This window comes from Gopherus flavomarginatus, chromosome 16 (genome assembly GCF_025201925.1).
Source record: "Gopherus flavomarginatus isolate rGopFla2 chromosome 16, rGopFla2.mat.asm, whole genome shotgun sequence".
NCBI classification, from domain to species: Eukaryota; Metazoa; Chordata; order Testudines; family Testudinidae; genus Gopherus; species Gopherus flavomarginatus.
Genome location: NC_066632.1, coordinates 23,979,898 through 24,006,163, shown reverse-complemented (window position 1 = coordinate 24,006,163; position 26,266 = coordinate 23,979,898). Strand labels below are relative to the sequence as shown.

The following is a 26,266-nucleotide window of genomic DNA, read 5'->3' as shown; positions in this document are numbered from 1 at the left end:
GGCCAATGCTCAAAGCCCCGAGCTATCCCTCCCCCCATTAAGCTAGCGGCTGCTGGGGCAGGGATGACTCTTGGAAAGCAGAAGCCACTGACCCAGCAAAGGGACAGAGCATCACCGCCTGCCCCACTGCCTTGAGGGCACAGATCCAGCATCATCCTTCCCCTCGCCCGGCTTCACCAGCCATGAGCCCACAGAGCAGGGAGGGACGCTCTGCCCAGGCCCATATCTTCCTCCACACCAACACGCCACTTTCAGGACTTCTGCGGGCATCCTGGCCAGCTGGGGTAGCATTGCCTAGAGGGTAGACCCTCCTCCCAGGGACTCAGGAGCCCTGGGTTCTAATCCTGGCTCCACTGCTGACCTTTGGCAAGTCACATCCCCCCTCTGTGCCTCAGTTTCCCCTCATCTGCCTTGTATTTAGATGGCAGGGCCTGGATCCTTGAAGTCTATGGAAGCAAAGAGCCTAAATACCTTTGAGGATCTGGGCCTAAGTTCTTCTTGGTGGGTCAATGTCTATGCAGCACCCAGCTCACTGGGCCTTCAGTCTTGGGTTGAGCCTGTAGGGGTCACTGTGAGACAATGAGCACAAAAAGGCCAGGCCCTGAACCAATAACCAGACCAAGTCACTTTCCTTTCCTGGCTTTAATCGCAGTTAATACAAAGATTCCAAAAATAGAAAGAGACCGAGACAGCGGCCGGATTCAAGTTTTTTCTTTTGAATAAGACAAAAATGTAACAAACAAAAGGAAGTGACTGTGTCTCCAAAGCAACCGACATCTTTATGCCCTGGGGGGGGGGCACCCCAGGGCCTCACGCTGAGTGCACAGACCCCCACCGTGAGAAATGGGGGCACCCTCCCGATTGCAAGGGGGGGCCTGAGCAGAGCCGTAGGGTTTAGGGGAACATGGCCCCACATGAAAGGCAAATCAATGAGCTCAGGTGAGCATGTGAATGCTGGAAGGAGCCTGGGGAAGCCCAGCTCCGAGGCCCCAGCCAGGCTGCATTTTGGGGCTCACCTGCTGCCAGTTGGGGTGTCGGAGGCATGAGACCTGCCCAAGCACCTGCAGCTAGACTCTCCTGTCCTCAGGGCTCCTGGCTGCAGCACAGGGGGTGGGGATTTCCCACAGCCACGTGCATTGCGGGGTAACTCACCAGAGGCCGTTGATAGGAGTGGGGCTGGACCGGATGCTGGGGGAGGTCCCCCAGGTATGTGCAGGGGTGGGGCTAGGGCAGGAGGGAGAACAGGTCAGATGCAATAACCCCGAGATAGGAGTATGGTGGTTCCCCCACCTGGGGGGACGGGAAGCAAACAAGGGACCAATTTCACATCCTAGAAGGGGCATTTCAAGCCACATCAGAGGTTGGGGAGGAAGGGTCCTGAGAAGCTCCATTGAAAGAGTTGCGTTCCTGAGGAGGGAGGGAATTCAAGGGGGGGAGAGGAAACCTGTATTTAGTATAAGTTGGGGTGCCCCCCCCGCCACCCCATCGGTGCTGGTGCTCCACTGCTCCCTGCCGGGTTCCCCCTGCACAGCTGGAGTCCCCGCTCCCGGCACACACTAACATCTCCCCCATAAGGACCCAGTCACTGAGGAGCAGAGGAGCCCTGCAAGGGGGGAGGTTTCCATTGGCCCCACTCGCTGCACCCAGCTCCTCCGACCCCAAGCCTAGGCTGGCAGCCCTGCTCCTTCTGAGTCACTCGGACAGGTTCCGGCCCTTCCCAGCTGGGCCTGAGAACAGCACCCCCACGAGGGCAGGACGGGGGCCGGCCTGCCCCAGGGCCCAGCCAGGCATGGGTCGCACAGTTTTGGTCCCACGGTGCCCTCCGCAGGTCTGGGGCTTGGCAGTAACCCACAAACCTCCCAGCGGGGGCCAGCCCGAGCTGGTGATGGGGCACAGCTGCCTCCGGATCTTGCTCACGGAAGTGAAGCGGGTCAGACACGGGGACCAGGCCCAGACAAGGGTGCCCCCAGCACAGCACGGACTGGTCTGCGGCCTAATGGCATTTGACAGTGTAACAGCCCAGCAGAGTCCGTCCTGCTGCCAGTCCGGAGGGACTCTGCGCCAGGCCCCAACGCCACGCGGGCCGAGCGACAGCCACAGCCCAGCCCTCCCGAGAGCCCCCTCGAGGCTCACCTCCCAAGAGCGGGGATACTGCCTGCAACCCGGTCAACATTTGGCTTGGACGAAGAGCTGGTTCTCTTTGGAAAGGCCAAAGCGAAGGTGCAGCAGGGAAGGGAAGGCACCGAGATGGAGAGGGGCGGCTGCCAATGCCAGAGTGGCAGAGGTGGCTGGAGCAGCCATCACTCATCGGGGTGGCCACGGCTATGACATGCCACAAACTCCATCCCGGCAGATGCCTCTGGGCCTTGCGGGGTTGTGTTGCGGCACCACCTTGGTGTGGAACCAACGAGGAATGCTGGGAGATCAGAGAGCCGGAGGGCAGAGGAAGGGCCCTGTCTCGCCAGTCTGGTCTGGGGAAGTCAAGTTGTGCAGAGAGAGCGGGGTCAGCACAACGCAGAGCTGGGGGTGCTGGTGCCAAAGTCTCATGTCGCCCAGGGGCTCAGCTCCAGTGGGCGTTTCCTGAGACCACCTGCAGGAGCTGTTGAAGCTGAAGACGTCACCACACCGGGACTTCAGTGGGGGCCTTCTCACACTGAATATGTGGCTCCCGACCCCTTCAGCACCCCACGGAGGGGACGTTACGGTCTTCGCCCAGGCAGTCTGGTGGTGGAGGAGGAAGCAGCTTGTTTCTGTGGGCCCCATGCCCCGGATGGAGGGCAGCGGTGGGCCTGGTCCCCTAGATGGAGGGCACCACTTTGGACTGTAGCAGCACGAGGCCAATGTGACCCTCTCCCTGCAGCTCAAAGGTGCTCCCCCCGGCCCCTGCTTTGGGCTAATCCAGCTAGGGAGGTGGAGCGTGGCTTTGGTTTAAAGTTACCCATCAACTCGGCAGCCTCTGGCTAGGCCGCTCTCAGCATCTCCCCGTCCTTTGGAGCCGAACGGCAATTGGTGTGAGGCAAGGATCTCAGCTCCACTGGGCAACGGCAGCTGTTGGGAGTCACAGAGCCCAGCCGGGGCTGCTCCAGGAACATCCTTCAGAGCAACGCTGGCCCGAGGTTGGGATCCAGGCCAGGGAGGAGGAATCTGGTTGGGCTGGAGACCCAGCTCCTGGAAGGAGCAGACTAAGGGACAAGGAAGGATGGAGAGTCTCCCTCAGGATATGAGTCACCCTGGGCCTGGGCCTCATTGGGGCAGGGAGGAACTGGGGAGTGGGATGCTGACCCCAGACAGGCCTGGCTCCAACTCCAGAGGCCTCAGTAGGTGCATCCTGGAGGAGAGGGTTACAGGGAATGGGATCAGTGGCTCCACATGGGAGGACGAGACTGGGAGGTGGGGATGGCAAAGGCAGGGCTCTGGCCCAGCCCCAGGCACCGGCAGTGGGACTAGGATTCGGAGAAAGCCACAGCAAAGGTGCTGCAGCAACTGCCCCGCCATGCGGAACGCCTCCAGGGGCCGGGGGCACCTGGCGTTTGCCCTTGGAGCGCTGGAGTGCCGTCCTGCCGGGAGGTTGGCTGGCCATTCAGGCAGTTGCATTTAGGGGGAGAGGGGAGGCATTGGGATGCACAACCCTCCCCACCCCCCATGGCAGGAGTCGCCCAGCCAGGCCCCCCATGTGGAATCCGCAGGCACTGTGTGTCAGGGAGGTGAGCGGGGTGGGAAGCAGAGCCCCATTTGCGAGTCGGAGTGTGGGGAGCCCTGCAGCCCACAGTGCAGAGACCCCAGGGCTACCAGGGAACGGGCTCAGACCTGTGACCGGGGCTACAGAGATTTCCCCGCTCTGCAATCCAACACCCCGTCCTGCGCCCTGGTCCGAGAGGCGAGGGCTCTGGCACTGCCACTGGGGCCCGGGAGCCAACTCCTTGCCCAACCACCTCCTCCCAGCTGCTAGCGAAGGCACTGAGTGAAAATCCCCTGCAGAAATGGGCCGCCAGGGCGCTGGAGGCTCTACGGCGCCCGCAGCTGGCCGAGGCTGGTATAAACGTCCTCAGCTTCGCTCAGCTCTTCGAAGATGGGGATGAGGTTGAGCAGCTCTGTGTCCGCCATGTCATCAAACCAGGACTGGACAGGCACCTGCAGAGGGGCAAGGATGGGAGGGGAGGGTCAGCAGGAGCTCCACGGAGAAGTGAAGGCAGGCTGGGCCCAGATCCTCAAAGGGGCATGGCTTGTCTCCACTTCACTTAGCCACCCCCAGGAGCTCAGCCGTGGCCTGGGGATGGGGGGGCTCACCGCGTTCTCCGGGTGGAAGATGTAGGAGGCCGGCGAGTTGTCCAGGATGAGTGTCTTGTGCAGGTCCCGACCCAAGCGGCTGAGGTCCTTGACGTAGCAGCCCTGGTGGAAGACGCAGGACTCCCGGAAGAGCCGTGCACGGAACACCCCGCACTTGTCCAGAAGGTCCGTCACCGGGTCGGCGTACTGGTAAGAGCAAGAGAGCAGCACTTTGCTTAGAGTGGGCTCCCCCAGCACGTGGCGGGAGCGGCTCGGTTCCCCGCAGCCCAGCGCCAGGGCTAGCAGGAGCAGCTCAGCTTGCTCAGAAGATCTCCCCTCTCCCACCATGGCTAGGCCACAGCCAGGCCAGCAGCACAGAGAACCTCTCCCAACCACGTCCCTTCTGCCCGGAGCAGGCTGGCAATGTGCGGAAACACCCCTCCAGGTTTCCCTTACCTTGGCCAGGCTGGCAGTGAAGAGGATACACTCAAACAGCTCCCCCATCCGCCTCAGGAATTCGTCCACAAAGGGTCTCTTGAGCACATAGACCTAAGGAGGGAAGGGACCATCAGCAGGGGGCAGGAGAGACGCCGGGGTGAGGGGAACACAGCCCCCGGGGGGGACAATGCTGGCAAGCAGGGGGTAGGGTCCCCAGCACTGGCCTGGGGCTTATGCTCAAGCAGATGGAGCCTGGTGCCTAGCGCCGCCTGCCCAAAGCTGCCCCTTGGGAAAAAAGCTGGAGGGGCACCGACAGCAGGACGGAGGGGCTGCCCCGTGCTCACTGCTACAGCCAGCGTGGGGGCTTCAGCCCAGGTCCCGTCACCCTTCCCCTTCCCCAACCACTCACGGCACTGAACCCAGCCCTGTCGAGTCCATCTTCCTCCGGTGCCAGCAGCCGCCTCCTGAAACAAGTAATCAAGAATAGGCCGTGCTGCCTAGTAACAGCCTATCCTGGATTACTTGAAGCAGGCGATGGCCTCCGCAGATCCTCTGCAGCCCCAGGGAACTCGGCCTCCTCGCACCCAGGCCAGGATGGGCCCCGCTCCTGGAACAGATTCTGGTCACAGCACCACCCACCCCATCAGAGGGACACACCTACCTGGTGCAAGGTCCCCTCTATCTCCACAGGCACTACGAAGTCAGCATTGTTGATTGGCTGAGGGGGGAAGGAATCAAGGGGTCTGTTAGCACAAGGGCAGCAGAGGGGGTTCCCCAGCTCCCCAGGGGCAATGGGAAACCAGACAGAGCACGCATGCCATGGTGTCTCTGCACGCATCTGGCTCTGCTCTGGGGGAGATGGTGTCAGAGAATTTTGCTTTGGCGAGAGAGGAGCATTGCACATAGGAGCCTCCAGGACCTGCTCCAAACCCTCCAGCCAATGGGGCACAGCAGATCCCGACCTCCCCGGCTGCCCCAGCCCCTCCCAGAACATCTCATGCCTCGTTTCCAGCCCTCAGCGCCCCCGATGCGTCACCCATTTATGGGGCATTCACAGAATCTGGGATTAAGTATTCTCCATGGCCAGCAGTGGCTCAGAACCCAGCTCCTGAGAGCCAGATCCACCTGTTCCTGCCCCCACACCGTCTCTTCCCAAGAGCAGCCTCCCTCCACCCTACCCCCTGAGCAAGCACGTGGGGTCACCTTAAAGGAACTGTGCACCAGTGTCTCATCCAGGTCGATCACCACGCAGATCCTGCCCTGGTCCCACTGAGTCACCTCGGGGAGCAGGCACGTCCCGGGAATCTGCAAGCAGATACACGCCCAGCTGTCAGAGGGATTTGGGGAGCAGCCCTGGCCCCGGCTCATATGCAGTTCACAGGTTGAATTGCTCCTCCCCAAAGAGAGAAGGCTCCTCACCTCCAGCAGCTCCCCCATCTCACAGCGAGTTGGGGTGTCCGTCCATGTCCTGACACTGGAGGGTATTTCACTGGGGACCAGCAGGGAGACTCTAAACATCCCATCCAGATATCTGGGTGATACCCTCCCCATGACCCTGAGCACCCTACAGAATTACTACCCTCCTTGATCTACACAGCTCCTATCAGGAGCATCCTGAATTCCCACTGGGAGCGGCCAGGGACTGGGGAGAGACCTCGTGCCAAAGCTGCATGGACTGGGGCACATAAGACTGGCCATACTGAGTCTGACCAATGGCCCAGCTAGCCCAGGATCCTGTCTTCTCACAGGGGCTGGTGCCAGATGCTGCAGAGGGAGTGAACAGAAAAGGGAAATGATCAAGTGATCCGTCCCCTGTCGTCCAGTCCCAGGTTCCGGCAGTCAGAGGCTAGGGACACCCACAGCATGGGGCTGCGTCCCTGACTACCTTGGCTAATAGCCATTGATAGACCTCTCCTCCAGGAACTTATCTCCTTCTCTTTTAAATTATGCTTCTGGCTTTCACAATACCCTCTGGCAACGAGATGGTGGCGCTAAAAGATGGTGACCTTTACCTTTTCTCCAGTGGAGGAGTGGTCTAAATCCCACAATGCTCAGGGATGAGTGGGGAACTTTGAAGTGAGGGGGAGTAAGGGAATGTTACATCTTAAGCTTCTCCACCTTCCCTGGGAAGGCAGTTCGCTCTGGGCTGGAGCCAACACCCAAGCAAAATCCATAGGACTCTCACTGATACTGTGGGTTTGGATCAGGGCCTGTTTCCGTAGGAGAGGAAGGGGCATTTTCTTGGGAGATTGGAGCTGGGACTCTCAGCCACCCACACAAATACCCAGCGGCTGCTTAGCACATACCTGGTAGAACTGGTACTGAAGACACTGCAGCAGATCGGACTAAAGCAGGAAAGAAGAGGAGAAACGCAGGTATTAGGGTGACAGCCGGCAGCAGCAGAGAGACAGCGTGGCCCTGACTGGGCGGGGGGACTAACCCGCCCGTTACCCCTAGCCATCTGGGGACAGGACAGAACTCCCCTCCAATTTGCTGCCATGTGCTTACAACAATTCTCATCTGAGAGAAGGGGAGAGAAATCAATTAGGAAATAATCAAAGGCTAATGAATATCAGCACAAGCACTGGGTCAGCCAGAGAACATGAGAATTAAGACAGATCAAGCAGGGAAGGGCTCAGAGACAAAACTGCAGCAGGTATTTCTCTCTCACACAGACACACATTCATGCGGTGGCATATGGAGACTTGTTTATGGAGAAGGGGCCCAGTGCTGCCACCTGGTGGAACATTCCCATCACAGCAGGTGGGGGTACCTGCACCCGCACCTGCTCTATGAGTTTTGGGGGAGATGGGTGCGACTTTAGGGGGTTGTGCTTGGAAGAGGGTTCCTTCTATTCATGTCTGCAGCAAGGCTACAGAACCAGACTCTTTGGCTTTTTGGTTTACCGTGATCAATGATGAACAAGCTTCGTTCTTAAGACACAGGCATGTCCTACGTGGGGTCAGACACACCGGTGTCTAGCGGGTCGGTAGCCCAGCTCCAGTTCCCCCCTGCCCTGCAGCCCCCTTACCTTAGCGATGGTGCTGGGTTCCTCCTTGTGCAGTGCATGCTCCCCGCCGCAGCCCGACTGACCAACATTCTGTGCGCGGAGGCAACAGAAAAGCGCCTTGAATATGTTCTGGCCACGAGGCTTCTTGGGAGAAGACTTGGACACCAAGCCTGGAACAAGCAGCGAGAAACACAGCCAAGTGTAAGCAAGAAGGTCACCCGCACAAAGCCGGCGCCCCAGGCGGGATACAGACCAACCTCTCGGTACTGCAGGGTCTGGCGGGAGAGATCCAGTCCACTGCAGCGTGTTTGGGAGACTAGCTCAGCACAAGGGCTGCAATCAGTGAGGCATATGGGCCCAGCAGAGCAGGACTGGGGGGGAGGAGGGGACAAGTGAGCCCCTGAAAAATGAACCATAGCAGAAATCCAAGCAAAGGACTGGGGGCAAAATTCCTTGAAGGATGGAGTGGATTCAGCCCAATAGTCCTCACCCATCCATGTGCTAACCCACCACCACGCGTCCCTCCCCATTGCCCCATCCCACCCAACGCCGTTGAAGGCTGCGACCCTCCCAGCCCCAAACTGGGAGGGACCCAGGGCTGCAATGTTGAGTAGCAGCCAGAAGGTGGCGCTGCGGACCCGCAAGTCCCCAGCACCTTTGACGTACAGTCATGTCCAGGAGCTGCTGGAGGACCAGAGGTGGGAGGGGGAGCCCCCAGGAGGAGGGGGAAGCGGCAGGCTGGTGCAGCGGGTGAGATAAACAGCCCCTGGCTCAGAGCCAATGGTGGGGGGGACAGCCTGGGGGGCACATGTCACAGCCCCCCAGCGCGATCATTAGCCAAGTGAGGGTCACTGAGCCTGGGTGGGAGGTGAGCTAGGGACAACACATGCTGCAGCCCGCGGGAAATCCAGCCATTCTTGAGCACCAGGCAGTAAAAAACTCTGCAAGGTTCCCCCCGCCCCCCCGAAAACCAGGCAGCTGTTCACAGGGCGGAGATGCCAGCCCGGGCTTTGAGCCACTGGCCTGGGGAGGGACAGCAGCGTCTCTGGGGCCATTGTGCAATTGAGACCCCCATCCCTCCCTCCCAAAGAGTCTGAAAACGAAAGGCCCGATCTCGCTACCGTTGGTGTAAAGCAGGAGTAACTCAGTAGGAGTCGGCGCGGTCAGACCAGCAGGAGCGGCAGAGCAGGTCTGGAGCCTGCAGTCGGCGGGCCGCCCTCCGGAGCAGCCCCGAGTCACGCTCCAGAAACTGCATCCTTCCATCAGCACAATCCTGATGCCATAACTCCACTGCCCCGGGGTGCCACGGGGCCCCTCCCTTGCACCCTCTGGCTCCACCCCCTTCGCTGTCATTCTGCACCCCAGGTTTTGCTCCCCTCCAGTCCCAGCATATCATCTTGGGGTTTAGAGGCAGTTGAGAAGAATTCCCATCACTTTCCATGCCACCTGAGTCACCAGCCCCTCCAGGCAACCAGGTGTTGAGGCCCAGCAGCGTCTAAGCACAAATGGGCACCTGGGCATGGTAGGGCTGACTGGCTAACCCCGGGCAGCGCACCAGGGCTGCCCAGAGGATTCAGGGGCCCTGGGGCAAAGTGCGGGAGCTGCGGCGCTTGTACTCATCTGGTGGCAGTCCACGTCTTCAGTGGCATTTCGGCGGCGGGGGGCCCTTCAGTCGCTCCGCGTCTTCGGCAGCACTGAAGGGCCCCCCGCCGCCAAAATGCTGCTGAAGACCCAGATCACTGCTGGGCCAGGGCTCGCGGGGCTGGGGCCAATTGCCCCACTTGCCTCCCTCCCCCCCAGCACGCACTGGCCAACTCCATGCACTGGCCAACTCCAAGCACGGTGCACCACAACTCTCCCAACTCCCCCCCACCCCACCACACTTGTCTCTCGAGCACAGGCTGCCCACTAGGCCAAATGTTGTACCATGCTCCATGGAGGAGACGTGGGGCTTATCTGCTCTTGGGACCCAAGCCTGGATTTGCACCCAGGGCTCCAGAAGTGCCCGGTATCTCTCAAGGGCGCTGAGCACACGCAGCCCTTGTCTTAACAGAGATCCACCCACCTGTCCTGGCATCTCCCTGTCCCAGTGTAGCACAGTCAGACACAGCCCATGGGCCAGAGGAGCAGTCAGAGGCTGGCAAGTTGTAGTGAAGCCCATATGAAAATACTTCACACCAGCGCCGCTGTGCAGCCAGCCTGACTGAAGCCCCCGCACATTCGGGAAAGCAGCATGGCCACAGCAAAGGCACAGCGGGACTGAAGGCTAAGGATTCTCCCACCAGGAACTCTGCCACCAACTCATTGTGTAACCTTGGGCAAGCCCCTTCACCTCTCCTGCAACTAGTACCTTCTTCAGGGGGCTGAAAGTTACTCATGCATCTGCATGCTCACAGCATGCACCCGGCGGTGCCTCGCCTGGCAGGCTCCATCCCCGTCCCATCCTGGAGAGATCTGAGCAGAGTGTCCCCAGGACTGCAACTGGGGAGAGGAACCTGGGGCCAGCAGTGACCCCAACCCATCAGTAATCTGCATCTACAGCTCCCTGCGCTGGCTCCCGGCAGCGAGAAAGATCAGGCTGCGTCCCCGTTCCCATCCCCGTCCCCCTTCGATAACTGCAGCAGCATTTCCTCTTTCTCTGGCACCGTGCTCTGGTGGACGAGGTTAAACGGCATTAATCACCCCAGCCGCATTCGGTGATGGCTCCCCTCCCGAGAGCCCTAGCCCCATACCAAGAGAGCCATTCTCAGGGTCAGGGTGCAGAAGTTATAGGATGGCACAGAAAGGGCAACTGGGCAGGTGACTGGCTGGCTCCAGAGAGTCTGTAAAACCTTAGCCTTAACGGATCACGGGCCAATGGTCTCCTTGCACCAGCCACCTCCCATTTACAGAGACAAATGCAGGGGTTCGCTCCTAATTGTGACAAGAACCATTGCAATGGACCTGCCTGCTAGAAGCAGGGCCGGAACCTTTGGCCACCCCAGCATGAGCCTGGCTGGCTCAGGGCTGGGCTGGGTTAATGATAAACCTGATGTTTGCTTTGCTGACAATCCAAAGGGACAGGCTCTGCGGGGTGCTGGGAGAGCTCTGAGGGAGGTACCAGGCCTGGAGACAGCAGGAGGCACACAGGGTGGAACAAAACAACCACCCTACACACACTCAAGCAAACACACACACACACACCCCCACGCACACACCCAGCACATTTCCCGGGCTAAGATTAATTTATAACACCTGCTGCATTTCCTTGTTCCTCCCTGGTCAGAGAATTTCTTCATAAGCTGATCTGAAATTTCCTTTTTAAAACCTCCATTTTGGGCCAAAACTCTTTCCCCGTCTCCTTCACAATGCTGAGCTAAGCACCGGGAGGGAGAAAGCACCATTCACTCTTCCACCAGCTGCAGAAGCTCAATGGCCAACGCGACCAGCAACCAAGAACCCCCAAGCCACGGTCAAACTCAAGTCTCCAGATCAGATGCTCCCAGCCCCATCACTGCATTATCTGCTCTTTGGGGCTTCTCCAAACCCAGAAGTGCCAGGAACGTGTCCCTAGGGGAACAAACATTGAGAATGCCCCACTGAAGAAGATATAGGAACAGAGGGTTTGCCACCACAGCAGCCCGTGGACCCAATGTGTCCAGTATCCCAGCTCTAGCAGCGGCTGCTGCTAAATACTCCCTGCCCAGTTACTCCATGCTGAATGGTCAGGGCATGGTAAATTGCCCCCTCAATCAGGAAGTCTGATCACCTCTAAAACAAATCCATCGCAAACAAAAAGTAGCCATGAGCCATGGAAATGGAGAAGGCATGTCTACACATGAAAGTTAATCCAGACTAAGGTAGGGTGTGAATATAAAGCAGTTTATCTATTCCCAATTCCCTCCACATGCAGGTGCTGCTCTCATTCCGGAGTAAAACAGGAATAACCATTCTGGAATAACTCCCTGTGTAGACAAGCCTTAAAAATCTCTTTATGGTACAGACTTCAGTGTCCCGTGCCCAGTTGACTTCACTCTCTCACTCCTGGTGACATTTCAGACCACACTGGAACCCAATCCTTCTCCTGGAATTAGCGCCCGACCCATAGATCCACTCCCACCTTGGGGGAATCTTTCCAGGTTGTGGATTTCTATTTTCATGTTGGGCCGGAGGAAGGAGGCGACTTGGCTGATACAGACTAGACAATGAGCAGCTCAAGAAGCCTTCTCCACTCTCCAAGTTTTATGCTCATCTTGAGCCCCAACCTAACCCCACCTGGCTCCCTCTCTGAATTTGCATCTCCAGCTGATGCATCAGGAAGCAAGCAGGACAACTGCAGTCAATGAGTCAGCAGACACACACACACCTCCCCCAGCGCAGCTCACATGCACGTTCCAGGAACAGCAGGCAAGCTGGGATCAGCTTCCATGCTGGGTGAGGGGTCGGGCTGCCGGGGTAGTATCAAGAGAAGTGTTTTTTCAGGGAGCCTTAGCTTGGGAATGCTTCAAACCATCCCAAAGGTCGTTGGAACGTTCCTAGGCCAGAAGGGACCACTGTGATCATCTAGTCTGACCTCCTGCTTAGCGCAGGCCATAGGATGCCCCGGAATTCCCTCTTGTTTACCAGTAATGGAGAATTCACCATAACCCCTGGTAAAATTGTTCCAATGGTTAATTCCATTCACTGTTAAACAGGTGCCTAATTTCTCTTCTGACTTTGTCTAGCTTTAACTTCCAGCCATAGGATTCTGTTAAGACTTCAGTCTGGCAGACAAAAGAGCCCATTAGCAAATTTTTATTCCCCATGTAGGTACTTGCAGACTGGGATCAAGCCACCCCTTAACCCTCTCTTTGTTACGATAAATAGATTGAGCGCCTGATGCTGTGAAGAGGACCCTGACCTCCCTGTTGCTATCAAACACGTTTGTCACATGCTTATTTGTCTAGAGGAGCACCTGTGGCTTGAGATCACATGTATGTGTTTTAAAGGGGGAGAGAGATGGAGAGTGAGTTCCTTAGGGCCAGCTCCCAACCCCTGGCATAACAGGGTCAGGGACATGGCTCCCAAATGGAGCCTCCAGAGCATTTCCAGCACCACTGGGTTCTTTATGGGCCAAAACACACTCATTGGAAAATACTGTATTTCCTACCGTATATGCCGAGGTGCACCAAGGTGTGGGGACATGGTGGCGTAGGTCAATGCATGAGTCAGCCAGCAGCTCTCAAAATAGCCAAGACTGAAGTCAGTTACAGTAACCCAGTTTCCAATGCAGCTCTTGAGAGGAAGAGACAAGTAGCCAGCGGCAAAGGTACAGGAGGCTGTGGTATATATGGTATCCAACCACTTCTCCTGAGGTGGCTCCCTGGGTACCACTGTCACAGGCCCAACATCCTGCAGGGAGCCGGGGTGGCTGCTCTGCAAGACAAGCTCCTGGTCACGATGGACGCCTGGTCTCAAACGGTGGCAAATCTATGTGCCAGGGGAGCCAGGGTCAGGAACAGGGAGAGGGATAATGAACTGGAGAGGTTCAAGGGATACCAAGTACCATCTGTGAGAAGAATCCAAAGTCAGCGGAGACCTTTTCCTTGGCCACAGCATGGATCACTCCGATTTTTTCTATTATCCAATAAACATCTTTCCCCAAACCGCTTTCAGGGCTCATAGCAGCACCAGCTCCTCGTAGGAAAAAGACATTGGACAAGTCACTGCTGTGAGAACATCACCCCCTGCCAATTCCGGTATTTCTAGAGCACCCATCACCATAGTCTCTGGGCCCAGAGGGTGCTGTCGTACTGCAGCTGTCATCTCATTTGTCCACCTCAAATTTTACTTTCCGGATCTTCTGTCTCCACAGTGGCAGTTCCAGCCGGATGCTGCAGGCGGTGGGGTCTCGCCACCTCCCTTCCAGAGTCTCGCTGTTCGGGGACCCATCACTCAGACTGGAGTGCGGGGGTGGGTCTTCCAACCCAAGCCAAAGTGCTGGAGGTTAATGAGAGGCAAGAATCCTGGGCTAAGGTAAGACATGACCGTAGGGAGGGCCAGGCCCAGCCATTGCAGGGAGAGCAGAGAGGCGCATCTTGCTGATGACTGAACTCACCTCAGGAATCAAAGTGCTGCCACTACTCTGTACCCTGGGGGTGGGGGCTTTAGTGTAGCACCCCCACCCCGATTGTCCCTGTAAAGAGTCAGACTCACCTTCCTACTGCAGCCCCTGGAGAGCCTATTTCTTGGTGCAACGACAGTGATTTACTTCCTCTGAGGCACACAAGGGCACCCCCCTTTCTGTCACTCCCCCACACATCCTCCCCCGCTCCCCACCCCACGCCCACACTTTGCTTTGCCAGACCCCACCCCTCCAGTGCACTTCAGTCCCCGCCCACTGCCCGTTCTTCTCACCCCGCCCTCCCGATTCCCTGTTCTGTCTTGGGACACTGCACCTGTCCCCTGGTCTCACACTTGGACTCTCCCCAGGTAGTTACTTCTCCTCTGGGTTTCTAGTTGCCTGGGGGAAGGGGGGAATCTCAAAGACCCTCAGCCCCAGGGGAAGCCACCCAGAGGAGCCCAATAAACGTCACCCACCAATTTCCAGTCTGTTTGGACTGGAGCTAGAATGACAACAGAGGGGAAATGGGCGGGTTATCGGCCCGTCCCAACAAGCCCAGACTTCCCTCCCCAGCCCATCCCCATAACGAAGGGGAGATGACCCCCCATTTACACCCTGCAGCTGGAAGCAAGCTCAGCTTCAGCCCATAATGCTGAGGGGCTGAGCCCCCCCATCCTCCCTGGCCCAGGCACTCCCACAGTGAGCTCCATGCACCAAAGCTGCCTATTAATCCATTCGCTGCTGATGCACAGAGCAGTTACTCAGTGTCAAAAATACACCCAGCGCATCCTCAGCACGTCTCAGTGACCTGGCCCAGGGCCCCGTGCAGCAGGGTCAGTAGCTGGGAGGGACGAGCTCACAGAGTCAGGAAGGGATTGGGATCATCTCTCTTTGTGGGGCTGGGGGAACTAGCTACTCCTTCTAGGAATCCCAAGGGGAAACTCTGTCTGTCTGGAGCCTGTCCCCGGTGTGGGGAGATCAGGGCAAGGCAGCAGATTGGGATCCCCTGGGATGAGATGCAGAGGGGAGGAAGGGTCTCCAGCACCTGACAGCTTGCCTGACCTGTGGCCCAGGAACAAGCAGTGCCAAGGGAAAGGTGACTCCCCCTGCAGCTCCCAGAACAGGTGGGGTTGCCGCTGCCTCCTTCCTTAGCGTCCTGCCTCCCTCTCTCTGCAACTTCACTCCCAAGACAAGTGTGGAACCTCAGGTCAGACTGGGGGTGCTGCAGAGCAGACGAGAGGGAAGGGGTTAACCCACAGCAGTAACGGCGGAGGCCCCAGAGCAGAAAGGAATTATGGCAGGTCCCAGAGCAGATGAGCCCTTCAGAGCAGGCAGGCAGGGAGCTCCAGGACATGAATTATTCACATGCTAGAGCCCCTATTATATCAACCAGTTCCAAGGGGCTGGACACGGCAAGCACTAAGAGCCCCCTGGCTAGGGAGTGGGGCTGGGAAGGAGCAGGAGACCTTTCCCCTTGCGCAGATTTTGCAGCTCCCAACAGGGGGAAGATTTAGAGCTCATGAGCAAGGGACCTTCCCCTTGCACGAGGGAGGAGGGATTTAAACAGTCCTGAAGCCCACCCTAGACCTGTGATGGTGCAGCTTCCGAGCTCCAATCGGTAGCAATCCCCCTGGTACTTTTCACCCTGAGCCCAGCCCTTGTGACATGTACCCAGCCCCACTCCTCAACTCCAGATCCCGTGGCATGAGTCAGACCCTGAACATTATTTCAGTGCAACTTTGCAGAACAAAGACCAGTCCCTCTGTCCAGGCAGCCCACAGCTGCCTCCCACTGGCAGCTTCCTCTCACAGAAAGGATCATGGAGAGGGAGAGCTAGGGCTATCTGGGGGAGGCGGCTCATGTTTCTGTGCTTAGAGGCATCCGCACAGGCATGGTGCTGGGCGTGGTACAGAAGGAGTTGCTTTGCAATAATCCTAGCGCATTCCCAATCCAGGGAACTGTCATTAAGGTAACGAAGCAGAGAAATTACATGTAAAAAGTATTGTTTATTTGTTAAACATCCCAACAGCATCTCCCACCTGCCCTGGGGAGAACCTCCAACTTGTTTCAATCACCTGCACGGCGTAAGCGGGGCCAAGGGCACAGGGAGAATAGAGATTTAAGATCTTAGCAGCACACTGGCTGTGTGTAGGAGTAAAATATCCAACATCCTGCAACCAGCCTGCAGCACCCACTGAATGAGGAGGCTGGAAGCTGGAGATAAATACACAGATAAATACAAGTCACTGAATAAACACACTTTGGCATTCTGGGTGCCAAAGACCATATCCCCGGAGCAGGAGATTATGCCCTGAAACAATCCTGAGATTCAGGCAAACCCTTCCATGCAGTTCTGTATGTTTTCTGACACTACTGGAAATGCTCCCAGGATACCCTCCAGGTTTCCTGATGCCAGCCTCCGAAACAAAGGATTTTAGCCCTGTAACTCCCACCACCAGTGGAAGTTGAGGGACAGACAAACCTCAGATGAGCTCCGGTGTTTTTAACACCCCCATCTCTGGCAACACATGGCGCAGTCACCCAGACTGCAAACTGGCAGGCGGCAAGTCTGAAGTTCAACCACCCCCAAGCAGGTGACTGCGCTTACAGAAGACAATAGCACCGCTTGTTGGGTTTTCCTTTTTAAAAAAGGCCAAACAAATCCAAACGGATCATCTCCTCAAAATAAGTAGATCTAAAAAAAAGGATGCGTTGCTCCTAGCCCTAGCCAAAAAAAATATCTCAGGAACCGGAGTGACACATTCACCTCAAACCGCAAAAGTTCACCTCTTGCTTCAGTGTCCTCACTCGCGCAAAACACAGGAATCCCAGGGCCCAGCCCCTGGAGTCCCAGGTAAAGGGTTTGATGGACAGCAAAGAGCAACGCTGAAGAGGGGTCATTCCTGCTGGAGCAAAGAAATGTGGGACTGGGGGAAAACGGCTTTCAGTCACAGGCCATCCCTGAGTAAAATGAAACCTACTTTCACCTGGAGAGTGACCCAGCATTGAGTGATGCCCCATCCTCCATACCAGCCTCCGCCCAGATTTAGCGAGAAGTTGCAGCAGGAGAAGCTATGGCTTTTGCCTGGCACACAGCTAGTCCAGTCCCTATGAATCACAACCACAGTCACTGGGGCTCAGCAGCTGCCAGTTCAATCATCCACCTAGCAGAAGGCAACTGGTGAGGACGAGGCAGGCAGCACAGGCTCTCCCCCAGCTTAAACCTGTTTAGCAAAGGCTAACAGAGCACAAAAATAGGAATTCCTCCTGGGCTGGGATGCACAGCATAACCCTGCTTCACCCACCAGCTTGTTAAAAGTCTGATTCACAGCTTCCCAGGACTTCCTTCTTGCACACACTGACGGGAGGAGGTTGGTGGCTGGACAGGATGAGTTTCTTCCATTAGAAGTCCAGATGAGCTAATGCTCACAGCCAACACTCCAGGTCTCAGTCATGTCACCTGGGTCAGATATTATCTCCCACTCCTCTACAAGACAGTGGACAGGCCCCTTCCCCTTTATAATTTCTGTCTAGACTCGCCTTAAGGAGGAGATCACAAAACTGGTTCAGTGCTATTTGGGGAGACTCTGATGACCCGGGGCCAGTCTTCCAGGACAATATGTTGTCTCACCCCAACCCGCTAGTTCACAAAGTCTTCCCTGGAACTCAGAGGTACCCAAAGCCAGAGAGGCAGTAACAAGGATAGCTTCACCAACCGTCGTAAGGCCGAACTGCCTGGTCGGAGATGTTCAGGGCTTGTCTACACTGGATACACTACAGCAATACAGCTCCAGTGCTTCAGTGTAAACACTATTTATGCGGATGGGAAGGGTTCAGTGGTAGCAGATGACAGAACACGAAGTAATGGCCTCAAGTTGCAGTGAGGGAGGTCTAGGTTGGATATTCGGAAAAACTTTTTCACTAGGAGGGTGGCGAAGCACTGGTATGGGTTCTCTAGGGAGGTGGTGGAATCTCCTTCCTTAGAGATTTTTAAGGTCAGGCTTGACAAAGCCCTGGCTGGGATGATTTAGTTGGGGCTGGTCCTGATTTGAGCAGGGGGCTGGACTAGATACCTCCTGAGGTCTCTTCCAACCCTGATAGTCTATGATTGGTGTAGGGTATTCTACCGCCCCGAGAAGTGGCAGCAGCTCAGTCAATGGAGGAATTCTTCCATCAACCTCGCACAGTCTATGCCAGGGGTGAGGCTGGCATGGCTACCTCGCTCAGTGAATGAGCTATGCTCATGAAATTCCCTGTGTAGACCAGTTCTTTGCCAGAGTAAAGAGACACCATGACTGTGGCAGGTATTTGAAAATGGGACACAGGCCTTTAAAATCCAAATTGCAGATCTCCTCTTCCTCAGCTGCATTAAGGAGAGAAAAGTCGAGTCAAATTCATGAGTCTCTTTGGCTGAGCATCCTGGCCAGGATTTAGGGCACTTAGCTCCCATCTGGGGAATCCCAGCCCTTGGTCTCATCTATGCAGCTGCCATTTACTGAGTCCAAGTCCTGACACATAAGGTCCAGTGGACTGAACATGAGAATGGGATCCAGGAACTCCTGGGTTATAATCCCAGAGCCAACATCGGCTCCCGCTGTGGCCTCGGGCAAGTCACCTCTCTGTTAAACAGGGACGGTCACAACCACAGCGCGGGGAAGGGAAGTGCTAAGGTTAACATAGTGAGCATTTGTACTATTGAAACGCGTGATATAAGTGCTAAGGATTATTAAATCTTCCAGAGCAAACCAGCGTTTCTCCCAACAAAAGACACGGCTCCTCACCCCAAGCGCAGAGGCCGTACCTACATTAATCTTCTTTCTGAATTACTTCCAGTCGCTAATGCTAGTACAATTTCAAAGGGGGGAGGGGAGAGAAAAGCAATAGTGTAGACAAGGCATCTGGTGCCAGTCTGTGTTTTAAACACTACATCATCTGAGCTTGTCACTTCATGCCCCTGGGGCATGAAAAACGATGATGGTGGCCCAGAGCCTTCTCTACACTAGAGCTCCCACCAATGGTGCCGCAACGGTACAAAATAACCACCTGGAGGAGGCCAAAGGGAACACAGCTCAGCGACACTCCAGGTTCTTGCAGGAAGAAGCCAGGAGTCGTGCTGTGAAGGGGGGAGGGAGTCAATCGTATTTAAGGCTACGTCTACACTACAGGATAAATTCGAATTAGCTTAAACCGATTTTATAAAACAGATATTATACAGTCGATTGTGCGCGTCCACACTAGGCACATTAATTCGGTGGTGTGCGTCCATGGTCCGAGGCTAGCATCGATTTCTGGAGCGGTGCACTGTGGGTAGCTACTGTAAAATAATGAGGCCAATAACGTCGATTTGCATCCACACTAACCCTAATCCGACACAGTAATATCGATTTTAGCGTTACTCCTCTCGTTTTGTAGGAGTACAGAAATCAATTTTAAGAGCCCTTTAAATCGATATAAAGAGCAATGTAGTGTGGACGGGTGCAGCGTTAAATCGATTTAACGCTGTTGAAATCGGTTTAACAGCGTAGTGTAGACCAGGCCTAAGATGGAAAGGCCTCTGTGTTCTACAACCAGCGAGCTCTTATTGCACAGCCACTGCAATCCTCCCAAAGATACCCGAGCCCGTGCTGCCCTTGCGCCTCTCCCTGCCTATGCAAAGTTTAGGAGTTAGGTGCGGAAGAGGCCAATTCAGAACGATGAAGTGTGACCCTCTTAAACGGACGGGGCTGGGTTTGCAGATCCAGGTTATTGGGGAGGGGAGCACCATGGTAGATTCCCCATCAGCTCATAGTAATCGCTGCCTAATTAATTGGCATCTCCGTAAAAAAAAAAAAAAAAGGCCTTCTCTGCATTATATCACTGAATCAATACCCAGCAGGACTCACTTCTCTAAGGGAAGCACCATTTATAGCGAAGCACAAGGAAAAGGCCAAATTATTTCAAGCACATGACAAGGTATAAAAGGCAAATCCAATTAAAAGCCTCTGCCCAGAGGGACGTTATTCTGTGAGGCTGATGCTATATACGATCTTTAGGACAGGTGCGGTCACTTATCACAGATTTGTACAGCACCCAGCACAACAGGCCCCAATTTGGTTGTGACCTTTTAAGTGCCGCTGCAACATATATGTCGAACAACAATACCTAGCCTATGTTGGAATTTCTGCCACTGATGTAGCTGCACCAATGCAAACTCCTGATGTAGCCCCCCAGCCCCCACTGACCCTGGTGTCCATCGCCCTGCGGTGGCGCATGTCACAGCTACGCTAGGCGGCTTACATTGGGATGGTTACATCTGTGGGGGAAATCCCAGCATTGATTCAGAGATTACAAAACTAGAAGGAACCATTGTGATTATCTAATCTGTAAAACAAGGCTTAAGGGTGTAAGACAAGATCTAAGGGTGTGGGGATTCATAAATCCTTGGCAAGATCTATCCTGTTTACTTATATGGCCCTCCGTACCATGATATCTGAGTACCACACACTCTTATCTTCACCACTCTTCGGGAGATGGAGCAGTGCTAGCAGGGGAACTGAGGACAAAGCAACTAAGGGTGGGAGCCACAAAGGGAATTAGGCATTGCAACACTCAACCTCATGGCACCTAATGTCTAGGCACCTAGAAATTCACAGGAACGCCCCCGCCCGCCCCCCCGCAATCCGCAAAACCCAAACCAGGGTCCCTAGACAATGAATGAGGAGAGACAGGTGCCTTACAATGGGCAAATCCAGCATGGGAGGTGGGGAGCCACCTAAGCTAGCCAATGGGAGATGCCAATGATGGGGAGGGGGCCTTCTAAGCCTTTGCCCCTTTCACAGATAAGCACCTAAATCCAGGCTGCAAGGAGACACCTAGCGAGCCACGAATGGGAACCCCACTCCTGGAGTCAGGCAGCTTAAGCACTGAAGCTGTTTCTTGCCTGCCTCGCACTCACCCAGGATGTGGGAGACCCAGGTTCAATTCCCCCTCTCTGCCAGAGACAGAGAAGGGAGACACCTGGTCAACTCCTCTCTCTCAGGAGAGCGCTCTAACCACTAAGCCATGGGCTATTCTGATTGGGGGACCCAGTGTCTGTTGCTGAAGCTGTTCCACTGTGGATAAACAAAGGCCTGCAGGGGACTGGACCCAAGGTGTCCCATCTCCCACCTAACCACTGACCTATACAGTGACTCTCTCTGGCCCAACGACTTCACTATTTAACCAAAGCGGAACAGCAGTAATAGGAGGGACTAAGGCCTGGTCTGTGTATGGACCTAGTTACATTGTTTGGGGCTGTGAAAAAATGTCAGGTCTTGTGCAATGCAGTTTGGTCAATCTAATTAACCCCACTAGGTCAAAGGAAGAATTCTTCCGGCAACCTAGTTATCGCCTCTTGGAGAGGTGGCTATGCTACGCCGATGAGAAAACCCCTTCTTTTGATGTTGGAAGCAATTACACTACGGCACTAGAGCGACACAGTTGTGCCCCAGTAGTGTAGACATGGCTTCAGGGAGCCCCACATCAAAATACCCCTAGCTCAGTGGTTAGCGCACTCTCCGGAAAGGCAGGAGATTCCTGTTCAAATCCATTCTTTCCCTCTGGCAGAGAGAGGGAACTGACTAACCACTGGGCTAAACATTTTAAGGTGGGAACCATCCTCACCTCCTCCTCCAGTTGGATTCTGACAGGGACCTGATCCTGGAGGCAGTTTCTCAGCACGCCTACCGGATTGGACCCTGCACATCTATCTTCCCCCAGTTCGTTAATCGTTCTGGGGCTTCGGCGGGGCATAAGCGTCCAGGTGCCTCGAGGAAGACACTGCTGTGCCTGCATAAAGGCAGGACATAGGCGTCGAGGGAACTGTTATCTTGAAAACTTAGGTGCTTAAGCACGTTTAGGCACCTACAGGGTTCAGCAGGAGTTTGGCAGATCAAAGTGGAGCCAAAACTGGGAGTTAGGCATGTATATCTGGACTGTAGATGCCTAAGTACCTTTGTGGGTCCCACTTCAGGGTCATAAAGCAAGTCTGTGGCCAAGCAAGGAATTGAACCTGGGTCTCTAATCACTAGACAATCCTTCCTGCTGGACACTTTGGCATCATGTTCTCTACGTCCCTAGTCCTTCCCAGGCAAGTACAGCTATAACTTATAATGGGATTAAGAAACATTTCCGAACTGCAGCTCTTTTGCAAAAATCAGCAAGGAGCACGTTTTAGTATCAGATTCACGCTAAATGAGGTTTTTGGTGCCTCTCTTTCAACAAATAAAATAAGAGAGAAAAGCTGTTTTGTGGGATTAAGGGAAGAGGGCTCAACCAATGCTGCTCCCGAGCCATTATTTTGTAAATGGATTGAAAGGGCTGGTTAAAATGTATCTTAAAATGGCCTCACACCCCCCAGTCAGTTACCTCCCTGAGCATTGCAATTTGCAGTGCATTTTTCGAAACAGAGGAGTCGATACAGCATGTTGCTGTTTGATCTGACTCCAAAAATGGCTGTCACGACCAGAAATCCTGATCCCTTGCAGCAATCAAAATCCAGCCCTGAGAATAACTCAACAGGAAAAGCAATCCTGCCCAATCCCAGCCTTTAGGAACACCAACCACCCCGGGGAGGGGGTGGCGTGTGTGCACCTGGTACCGAGTTCAATGGTACTGAAGATATTGTAGTCCCTAAGGACATATGGAAGGAACACATACTTCCCTCTCCGAGGATCTGCTCTGGGGACATTTCAGCATGAATCATTTGCTTTGGGACACACACACACAGTTTGGGAAGTTCCTAGAAATGGGGGGAAATGCACATATACAAAGTCCTAGTGCTGCTGACTGAGTTAAATGTCATGTTGCGATATTGTGTTCAAACCACAAACACATAGAAGAGGAGGAACTATGTTTTCTGGTTGGGAAGTTACTGAACATTTAGAGCCAGAGTGGAGAGAGAAAGAGAGAGATCCTCTAGAAAGAAGGATTTCACTGGCTTTCTCCTGCTTACACATAAATCACTGCTTCTAAGAAGGGAAAAACCCATTACAACTTTGCTGTTCTGTAAACATCCCAGAGGTAGCAGGAGCAGCTCCTACTGAGTCTATAAATTATCCTTAACTACAAATCTCACCCACAAACAGTGGGAATACCTTTTTAAAATTTGTCTCTGTATTTTCAAGATTTAAAAAAAATTGAGAAAAGACCTCAAAACTCCTCTGCAAAGATTCCAAACCTCTAAAAATCGAAGGATCATTTATTTCATTGGACAATAAAGGACTTAATGACAATTTTCCTATGAAGCAGTGTTCTTCTAAACTAATTCCAGTAAGAAGGTTTGACAATCCTGTGACTATCTTCCTGCTGATCATGTGGGGAAGGACGGGGTCTGAGAAAAAAAAAATCAGGTCAAATATCAAGAGGGATCTCTCTACAACTGCAATTGTGATGGTCCAACAACTAGATATTTGAAACCTCGCTAACAATTGCTGAGGGCAAACTCCAAAAAGGAAAAAACAAACACACAGAAACCTCCACTTTAAGAGGAATTAACACCCTTAAAGCCAACGACACAAAAACTGTTTGTATTGTTCCTATCAGGCAGATACTAGGGAGTTCAGACGCTAGGGAAATCTGTCTTTGAAACGGTCATTTGGGGTCCACAGACATCCAAAGGATGATCAGCACACACAACCCACAGGGGCTCAGTAATGGGGAAGGACCCATCTCATCTGCACTAACCCTGCTAACAGTACCCCGTTGTGCCAGCACCCAACAGCAAGCTGCGGAAAGAGGGGATCCAAAGCCGTGTGCCCCCCACGCTCTGACTTGCAGTTAATCACTCCCCAAAAAGACAACATTTGTTCCACTTCCTTATCAAGATCAAGTTTTACTAATAAAATACTTGAGAATTATTCATCTCCTTTACTGTGCCACCCACCGAGACAAAAGGAAAAAAAAAGAACACACAGGCCTCCTCCCGACCAACTTCCAAAGAGAGCCAGCTTGCTTGTTTGCAAGGGATTTCTCCACCCAAATTAGTGTTTCTCTGGGCAACTGCCATGAGCCTCCATTTCCCTGAAACAAGGCAAGCCAGAGTAGCGACTAGATGCTGGCATTCAATTAAACCTTTCTGTATCAGCCAGGGCACCAAGAGGAAGGGGGTGGGAGGCTGGGGGAGAACAACAAATTCAAAGCCAATGCCACCTCCAAGATCTCTGGCACTGCTGCCAAGAGCTAATCAGTAGGTAGGCCCAATCAGCCAGAGGGAACGGTGGTAAACAAACTCCCTTCACTCCCGGTGGGGCACACAGCTGATTTCTAGCATCCAAGGGGCAAAACCTACTGGACTTTTGCACAGTTTCGCCAATGTCAAAACACTGGGTGCACCCAGCATGCCTGCAGCTCTCGTTTAGGCACCATAAGAAGTGGCTGGCCCATGGAGTGGTTGGCTCTTTTGGAAAAATAAAAATAAAAATTGAGCAGGAGCTGCCAGGTGCCCAGTGCTTTGGAAAAAAAGGGGGGGCCTTTATTTAGATGCCTAAAAATTGGAGCGGAGCTCTTTGGGACAACGTGCACCCAACTGTGGGTCCTGAGCACTTGGGAGGAAGGGCAGAGGGAAATAAATCGACCCCTGAACTTTTTCGGAGTTCTGGCCCCAGAAGGAATAACACTGCCTCTTTAAGAACATGGAGACACTGGGGAAAAGGAACTGGAGAAAAACTGAGACCCCAAATTAACCCGCCTGCAATCCCAGAGCATTCAAAGAGGGACGACAATTCCATGTTCTGTTGCACACAAACAAATGCATCACCAGGGCAATCAGAAACACCCAATAAACAATGGACTAATTATTCCTACTCCTCCAGTCACCGCACTTCAGTCTCCGAGTACAGTTTTGCACAGCTGATTTCAAGATCTCATCCCTCCAAACACCCGCCCCACACACACACACGCAAAAGCCACCGCATAGGTTTTATTTCCCCTAGATTAAACTAGTGGCTAGTGAAAAAACCAAAGCAGAACTGGACTACAGAGCTACCAATAAGGGGCACATTTAAACTGGTTCGTGTCTCCAGCTAGGTTTTCACTACATAAGCCAAAGAGGATCCATCTTTTAATCGCTGTGTCCTGCAACTGGCAAAGTCCATTGGGTCAGCCTTGTTTTTTCCATGATGAACCCATGGCGCTCTGTGCTGGGGAAGCCTGCAAAGTTAGCAGCCTGTGGCACGGCAAAAGCAAGAGACACCTTGGGATTGAACTACCCCCGCTGCCATCTCCTATACCAGCTTGGCAAACGCCAGGTTTGGGAAAAGGCTGCTTGGAGGTGTCAGCACAGAGCCACATCCAGTCCCTTGGACCAACGTGAGAGCACCCACTTGTAGATACGGTGATCAGATAGCAAGTATGAAAAAATTGAGACACTTCTTTTGGGGCGGGGAGGGGGGGTTGCCTACATAAGACAAAGCTCTTAATATCAAGACGTCTGGTCACCCTACTTGTAGACAAGGGCGGGGCAGAACAAACAGCAGCTAGTAGGAAGCAATGTAGCTCAAACCTGACGTTTTAAGAGCTCAGATGCAAAAAAAAAAAAAATCGTTTCAAATGCAAGAAAATCCAGGAGTTGGGCTCAGCGGAAAGGGGGAGGGGGAACGCATGGAAGCCCCTGGCATTCTTTCCTCTCCACATAACTAGGATGTTTATGAAAATTCCCCAAATCCCAGCCGCCCAGGACAGCAGAGGAAGGAGGGGAGAAAGCCGATCACAGCGACAAAAAACAAACCCACCAGCGAGGGGGAAAAGGCAGGAAAATCGCAAGCACATTTAAGGGTCAAGTGAGGATTTTGCGTCTGGGTTGAGTCGCCCCCTTTCAAAGGCTCTTTTTGCAAACATTAATAAAGGGGGGGTGTGTGTGACGGCAGGCGAAGGGCCCCGCGTAGCTGCAGAGATGGAAGAGCAAAGCCCCATACACACGTCGCTAAACATCGCTACTGCGCCGAACGCGAGTGGGAAAGGGTGCAAAAGACTCCCCCTCCGCATTTGCACAGATCAGGAACAGCCCCTTCGCCCCACGTTGCCTAGATCAGGAGTTAGCTCCCCACCATTGCACAGATTGGGGAGGTGGGGGTGATTGTGGGGGTGGGGAGAGAGACGCCTCCTGTTTCTCATTGCAAAGTTTCTAACTTTCTCTCCCTTACCTTGTTTTGCAAGCACCAGGGCTTCCTCCCTCTGGACTTGGGTGATGATAGAACCGCTTTCCATCTAACAATCCCACAGATCCAGGGGATCCTTTGGGTGGGAGGGGGTTGGGGGAGGGAAGAGGCCCAGGGAGGTGGGGGCGGGGGTGCTGTGTGTAGGAGGTGTGGGGTGGTCCTCAGCTGCAAATGCCCTGGAGTAGGCTGCATGCATGCATGCAAGCCGAGCAGCGGCTCCGGGCTTCTCAGATCGGGTCCAACATGGAGAATCCGGGGCTGGAGCGCAAAAAAAAAAAAAAAAAAAAAAAAAAAAAA

General features: G+C 54.2%; 1 protein-coding gene across 2 annotated transcripts; it reads right to left on the bottom strand.

The window, feature by feature from the left end:
• Positions 1 to 623: 623 nt before the first annotated feature.
• Positions 624 to 26,266, bottom strand: CTDSP2 (CTD small phosphatase 2). Of its 2 annotated transcripts, XM_050925314.1 has the most exons (8): positions 25,955 to 26,266; positions 7,736 to 7,884; positions 7,011 to 7,049; positions 5,908 to 6,009; positions 5,366 to 5,422; positions 4,723 to 4,815; positions 4,288 to 4,473; positions 624 to 4,131 (listed from the first exon to the last, which is right to left on the bottom strand). In XM_050925314.1, exons 1-8 carry the CDS (start codon positions 26,016 to 26,018, stop codon positions 4,006 to 4,008), a joined length of 816 nt encoding a protein of 271 aa, XP_050781271.1. In that variant the 5' UTR covers positions 26,019 to 26,266; the 3' UTR covers positions 624 to 4,005. The 2 variants fall into 2 exon arrangements, with proteins under 2 accessions (XP_050781271.1, XP_050781272.1); XM_050925315.1 differs by lacking the exon at positions 7,011 to 7,049.

Bases quoted from the DNA above. Each gene is read 5' to 3' on its own strand.
- CTDSP2 (XM_050925314.1), bottom strand. From the start codon at position 26,018: ATGGAAAGCGGTTCTATCATCACCCAAGTCCAGAGGGAGGAAGCCCTG. The intron at 4,816-5,365 runs GTAGGTGTGTCC...TTCCCTCCTTAG, and splicing joins TAGAGGGGACCTTGCACCAG to GTCTATGTGCTCAAGAGACC. The intron at 4,132-4,287 runs GTGAGCCCCCCC...GCCCCTCTGCAG, and splicing joins TCTTCCACCCGGAGAACGCG to GTGCCTGTCCAGTCCTGGTT.